This window comes from Theobroma umbraticum, unplaced genomic scaffold (genome assembly GCF_002168275.2).
Source record: "Theobroma umbraticum cultivar Fairchild unplaced genomic scaffold, ASM216827v3 scaffold_30.0, whole genome shotgun sequence".
Classification (NCBI taxonomy): Eukaryota; Viridiplantae; Streptophyta; class Magnoliopsida; order Malvales; family Malvaceae; genus Theobroma; species Theobroma umbraticum.
This window is the reverse complement of record NW_018397254.1, coordinates 10,880,455-10,886,920: the sequence shown is the minus strand read 5'-3', so window position 1 is coordinate 10,886,920 and position 6,466 is coordinate 10,880,455. Positions and strand designations below refer to the sequence as shown.

The following is a 6,466-nucleotide window of genomic DNA, read 5'->3' as shown; positions in this document are numbered from 1 at the left end:
ATTAAAATTATCTTGGTGTTTATTTTAAAAAACAATTTATTTTTTAGGGCCAAAAAAAAAGTCTCCTAATAAAATCTTAATTTTTTTTGAGCAAAACAAACTTTCTAACTTGAATCTTGATCAGCAATTTTCTTAATGCATTTGGAATTTTACTCATTTTCAAGCTAGAGATTAATTAGTAAGAAAAGGTTTAAACGTGGCAGGTGCTTGACTACAAGAGTACGTATTAGTCAACGTCCTACAATTAATTGTACGATTCTTATCTACCCTATTACTGAAGAAAGATTATTATTTGAGAATGCTTTCTTATGCAATGGCGTCTCTAAGGGGTAGGATCTTAAGCACATTCTTCATTTCAAGCTCTGCAAATCACATGTTTTTCCCTAGCTTCTCTCTGTATGCCTTGTTCTTATGCCTTAGCTTTACCTGCTGCTTTGCAAGAGACACCATAACGTTTCACAATCCCATTAATAGCTCGGGAGGGTCACTTATATCTGCCAGTGAGAAATTCGAGCTTGGGTTTTTCACTCCTAACGGGAGCTCCCACGGGGAACTATTCGTTGGCATCTGGTATTACGGCGTGGGACCACGGACAATTGTATGGGTTGCCAACAGAAATAAATCAGTGTCTAATTCAACGACCTGGGTTTTTGGCATTAGTAATGATGGTAACCTCAAGCTTTCTGATGGAAGTAACCCTCCTGACACATTGATCGATGATCTTGAAGACATTTCCGCTCCTTCTATGATGACGTTGACGCTCATGGATTCTGGAAACCTGGTTTTAAGGGAAGGTCGAGATAATGGCTCGGCGAAAGTGGTTTGGCAAAGTTTTCTTGAACCGACTGATACATTTCTTCCTGGCATGCGGTTTAGTGAGATCCTCAAGTTGACTTCATGGAAAAGTCCACATGACCCTGCCTCAGGATCCTTCGTTTTCCGGCAAGATGAAACAGGAGGAGGAAACGAATACATCATCACTAACAACCAACCGATACCGTACTGGAAAAGTGGATTATCTGGAAAATTCATTCCCAATGATGAAATTCCGACTTTTATTTCCCGTTTCTTGCTTAATAATATCAGTCAGAGTGGTATACCGAAATATTGTCCATTTTCGAAGCATAATCGTACAAATATTCCGAGCCATTGTAATGGTACGCCACCCCAAAGCTACGACTACAACAACACCAGATTAGTCATGGGTTTCGATGGAAAGTTGCGGTTTTTTAAACGGTATAATCAGAAGGATGAGTGGTCGAGTATCTGGTGGGAGCCAATGGACAGATGTAGCGTGTTTCATGCTTGTGGCAAGTTTGGTAGTTGCAATAACGAGAACAAGGTACCCTGCAAGTGTTTACCTGGGTTTCAACCACAATCACCGGATAACTGGAACAATGGAGACTTTTCAGAAGGGTGCAGAAGAAAATCTTCAGTATGCAGCAAACACGTCCAGGTTGAGGAATTCTTGAAATTAAGCAAGATGAAAGTGCAGAAGCCAACTTCAATATATGCAGTTAATGACAGAAATGAATGCCAGAGGATGTGCCTTCAAAACTGCGCTTGTGAAGCTTATTCATATACCGAAGTTGAAACCTACCTAAGGAATCGTGCAAGTAGTTTTGCTTGCGGGATTTGGATAGATGATCTAAACAACATTCAGGAGTCATATACAGATGGGGGTCTTGACCTCTATCTCCGTGTACAGCGTTCTGAAATAGGTACTCTTATTCTAGCTTTTTACTAGTAGTATTTCATTATTTAAGTAGCTTTGCTGTCATGCAACTACCTTAATTGGAACTAGTACTTAGCTCTTTCAAATTTCTATGGAAAATGAACATTTGGCAGTTGCCACGATCACCTCTTCTGATGATCAATTGCTCAACTCTGGCTCTATTGCTACAGTGTTCTGTTCAGTGGTTCCGATTTAATGTCTTAAAACCCATTCTGATTATTGTATCTTTAATTGTCAAAAGCCAGATCAGTCATAACTTGTAATTGTGCAGGCAGGGGACTAAGTGTGACTTCTGATCAGCTTAATAAAATCTTGAGAATCAATATGAAGAGAAGTGATGGTCCACAGATTCCTTTTTCACCTCATGATTATTATAATCAATAAGACAGAGCAAATTGACTATTATCAATATCGTAAACCGTAACTGTATTATTTCTGACACTCACACGTTCCACCTTTGCAGAATCAGGAAACAGGACTTGTGAGACTTGTGGCACTAACATCATTCCCTACCCTCTTAGCACTGGATTGAGTTGTGGTGATCCAATGTACTTCAGTTTCAACTGCCAAACTGAAACTGACAGTGCTGAGATTAGCTTCAATGCAAGTGGTCAACCCTACCGAGTTAGTAGCATCAATCCGAAGACACAAAGTTTTTCCATCCAAGTTCAAAATGCAGAAAAATGTAGGGCAAGGGATTCAATGGAAAAACTTCTACAGCTTCCTGGGTCCTCTCCATTTTTTGTGAGCAGTCCGTGCAATGCTACCAAGGATAATTTTAGTACGGATTCTTTAAGTGAAGATAAATGGTTTTATGAAGTAGAAATTGGGTGGAAGCTACCGTTAGAGCCAATATGTGGTTCGTCTGAAGACTGCGAAGATTGGCCAAACTCATCTTGCATTGTAGCAGCCGATGGGAAAAATAGGTGCTCCTGCAATCCATCCTTTCAATGGGATCCATTAATATGCAATTGCAGTACAGGTAAGGACTGAGAAAGCTATAGCTTGCCTTTAATAATCTATATTTTATTTAATGGTGAAAATAATTAGTCAACTCCGGTGGAGTACAAACTGATATATGAGATAATCGTCTCAGGACAGTTTGTGGGCTTATACTCCTCCTCAGGCTTATGGAAGCCTGATATCTGCACTTATTATGGCTCCAGCAGAGGATATTTGATTGGACATTATGATCTTTGCGTGGACCACTTTAACAATTTTACCTTGAAAGAATGGTTTCAAATGGGAAGTAGGAAGTTTTATGAATTGAATTGGGGAAATAGTTGATGAAATTGAGTATCCTAGTTATCCTGATAATCGGAAGGAGCTTTTCATGTTAATGCGCTCTATTAACTATATATAGTGTTCACTTTTCTAGATACTTACTGGAATCAACGCCGAGGACCTCTGGAGAAACAGAAGGCAATATACTTGATCTTCCTTGGGGTCACTGCAGCCATGCTGTTTATCCTGTGCACTGTTTTTGCTTTGTACCATAAGAGGAGAAGAAGAATGATCAATGGACAAGGTAGTCAATCCTCATAACCCTCACAGCAGGTTTCTTTGTCAAATATTTTAAACTAAAGGAGTTTAATTTTGGGTTTTACAACGAAGGAAATCTGGAATTCAGCTTGTACAGCAGTGAGAGACGTGTTATAGATTTCATAAATTCAGGCGACTTCAGGGACGATAACAAAACAGACATAGATGTACCATATTTCGATCTGGAAAGCGTATTAGTAGCCACAGATAACTTCGCCGAAGCAAACAAGCTTGGACAAGGAGGGTTTGGGTCTGTTTACAAGGTAACGGCTCTATCCTCTCCATTCATCTGTGTTCAATTTCTTTTCTCTGCCAGGTAATGTCATTTCATATGGACAATTGGTGCATTACCCGGACTTGTCTTCTCAGGGTAAGCTTCCACGAGGACAAGAAATTGCTATAAAGAGGCTCTCGAGAGGTTCAGGTCAAGGCTTAGAGGAATTCAAGAATGAGGTTGTTTTGATTGCCAAGCTTCAACATCGTAATCTTGTCAGGCTTCTGGGCTATTGTGTTAAAGGATATGAGAAAATGTTAATCTACGAGTATATGCCCAACAAAAGTTTGGACTCCTTTATATTCGGTTAGCCGCTAGACCTGAATTTTAAAAATTTTGAAATCAATTAATGCATAATAGCTTAAGTTGGTCATCAAAGTACTACTTTCAAATGACAAATGTCAATAATCTTGCAAGATCGAACGCGAAGCGTGCTGTTGAATTGGGAGAAGCGCATTGACATTATTTTGGGGATTGCTCGAGGGATGCTTTATCTTCACCAAGATTCTAGGCTAAGGATTATTCACCGGGATTTAAAAACAAGCAATATCCTATTAGACGAGGAGATGAACCCAAAGATTTCTGACTTTGGCTTGGCAAGAATTTTTGAAAGCAAACAAACAGAGGCGAGCACAGAAAGAGTAGTTGGGACCTAGTAAGTCTTTTAAATCAAATAGTAAAACATTTCAATCTCCCAACAGTGATCTTGAATCAACTAATTGTAAAACTAGTCGTTGTTATACAGTGGTTACATGTCTCCTGAGTACGCACTTGATGGATTTTTCTCAATCAAATCGGATGTTTTCAGTTTCGGTGTGGTACTCCTTGAAACTATCAGCGGAAAAAGGAACACTGGATTTTATCAAGCAGAACAACCCTTAAGCCTCCTAGGTTATGTAAGTATCTTGATTATTTATGTTTGGGGATAACTATCCCCTCCCTATTTGATTCCAATATATTTATAGTTTGAAACCGTGCCAGGCGTGGAGGTTGTGGGAAGATGGCAAGGCTCTGGATTTAGCTGAGCCGGCTTTGCGTCAAACCTGCAATGCAAATGAATTTCTTAGGTGTGTTAATGTTGGACTCTTATGTGTACAAGAAGACCCCTGTGATCGTCCCACCATGTCAGATGTGCTTTTCATGCTTGGAAGTGAAACTGCAAGTTTTCCCATTCCCGAACAGCCAGCATATGTTGTGAGAAGGTCTCTTTGCAGCTCATCAGCTTCTTCTACCAATAAACAGCAATGGAATTCAGAGCTTACGGCTAGTTTGGCAGAGGGCTGATGATTGTGAATGCCTTCTTCTCTCCCTGTAGTTGTTACAATGTCTCGAGTTCATGAAAACCTAATTCTTATGTCCAATTATCAGAGTGATTCATTTGTAGTGTAAGAATTTACTTGAAGTGCATTACTCTGTTTGACACTTTAGTATTCAGTAAAATCCTTTCTCAAAATTCAAATAACTGCTTTGGCTATTATTTGTTGGAGGTAGGCTCTGCTTGCAATACTCCTCAGCGGGAATAGTTAGTTTTCAATTTAGAGAAGTAGTGCTGTGTGCTAATAACATGTCTTTTACTTGGTGGTTATCTAGTTTTTTTTTTTTTATTTGGTGGTTATTTGGTTTTTCATGTTGGCCATGCTTTGGCAGTTAAAGCAAATGTAAGGGACAAGCCATAAACTTAGTGGTGTGGTAATGCCAAGTAGTGTTATTTATTTTTTTGTTAATTTTATTTGTTTATTTTTAACATTATCTTTTGTAAGGCTATATAAGCCGTTATCCTTATTAATGAAAACTATGTGATTATCTTCCTTCTTTGTTTTTAGTACTCAACAATCTCTTAAGTCTCTCAAAATTCTAACATAGTATCAAAACAATTATCTTGAGGGACTCTATTAGTGTAAAATTACTTTAAAAATCCCTGTTAGCTTTTCTTCCTTACCCTTTATTGTCTATCCTCGAAATACCAAGAAAATAGTTTTTACAATTTTCAATGTCACTGCTCCACTATTTTTACGGGAGAAAACTACTCAATATAGGCAATAAAAATGAAGGCACATTTTCATGCATTCGATTTTTGGGAGATCGTTGATGTTGGTGGAAATCCTCCTGAGATGAGACAATCAAAACCAACAATCTCATAGTTAAAGCAGCATAGCGAAGTGATATAGGAGTATATTATTTAAGTTACTTGCGCATTAAGTTAGGTTAGACTAAGTTATCTTTTACTTTATTTGTACTTCAAGGAAGCTTAGGTTAGGTTTTTTCCTTCTTTATTTATTTATTTAGGAATTATAATAATCCCACATAAGAAAGTTAGAAGATTTTCTTCCTTAGGAATAGTTGTATAAATCCCTCTTAGCTTAATTGTTAGACATATTCAAATTGAGAATTAATAAAGAATATTTTTTTAGTAAGTAGGAGCGTTTATTTTTTTTAGGCTCTTTTCAGAAGAGTAAGAGATTTTAATATCTTTGGTTTAGCCAACCAAAGTGAGATTTTAATCATTATTCATTTTAGTGAGGTTTCTAACCTCGCCAAGATTAGTGTTTACCTTAGTGGAGTTTCTAATCTCGCCACGATTGGTGTGTTCACAATGCCTTAGCTTCAATTTGGCATCAAAGTGAGAGAATCATTGTTCATTGCATAGTTCGGGTTCTTTATAGAGTTTTGACTTTTCTTATTCAAGTAATTTTGTTTGTTATTGTTTTGTCATCATTTTTTTCTACATCACCACATTATCATCACCACGTCCTCACCATATCACCATTGCCATAATTGCTGTTCTTATTTAAGCCAGCAAAATGCCACAAAGACCACAAAATCATGAAAGAAATGTTTAAGAGATTGAGGTAGAGGAATTACATTGCCAAATTCAAGAATTACAAAAGTAACTTGCAAAACATAATGCTATTCAA

The 6,466-nt window shown here is 37.7% G+C and overlaps 1 protein-coding gene across 3 annotated transcripts; it reads left to right on the top strand.

The window, feature by feature from the left end:
• Nucleotides 1-309: 309 nt before the first annotated feature.
• On the top strand, nucleotides 310-5,325 carry LOC110426152 (G-type lectin S-receptor-like serine/threonine-protein kinase At4g03230). Of its 3 annotated transcripts, none has more exons than XM_021441293.2 (8): nucleotides 310-1,721; nucleotides 2,199-2,717; nucleotides 3,114-3,263; nucleotides 3,350-3,540; nucleotides 3,647-3,857; nucleotides 3,969-4,206; nucleotides 4,360-4,447; nucleotides 4,533-5,325. In XM_021441293.2, exons 1-8 carry the CDS (start codon nucleotides 314-316, stop codon nucleotides 4,833-4,835), a joined length of 3,108 nt encoding a protein of 1,035 aa, XP_021296968.1. In that variant the 5' UTR covers nucleotides 310-313; the 3' UTR covers nucleotides 4,836-5,325. The 3 variants fall into 3 exon arrangements, with proteins under 3 accessions (XP_021296968.1, XP_021296975.1, XP_021296984.2); XM_021441300.2 differs by having other exon boundaries at nucleotides 4,283-4,447; nucleotides 4,533-4,673; XM_021441309.2 differs by having other exon boundaries at nucleotides 311-1,721; nucleotides 4,297-4,447.
• Nucleotides 5,326-6,466: the final 1,141 nt, after the last annotated feature.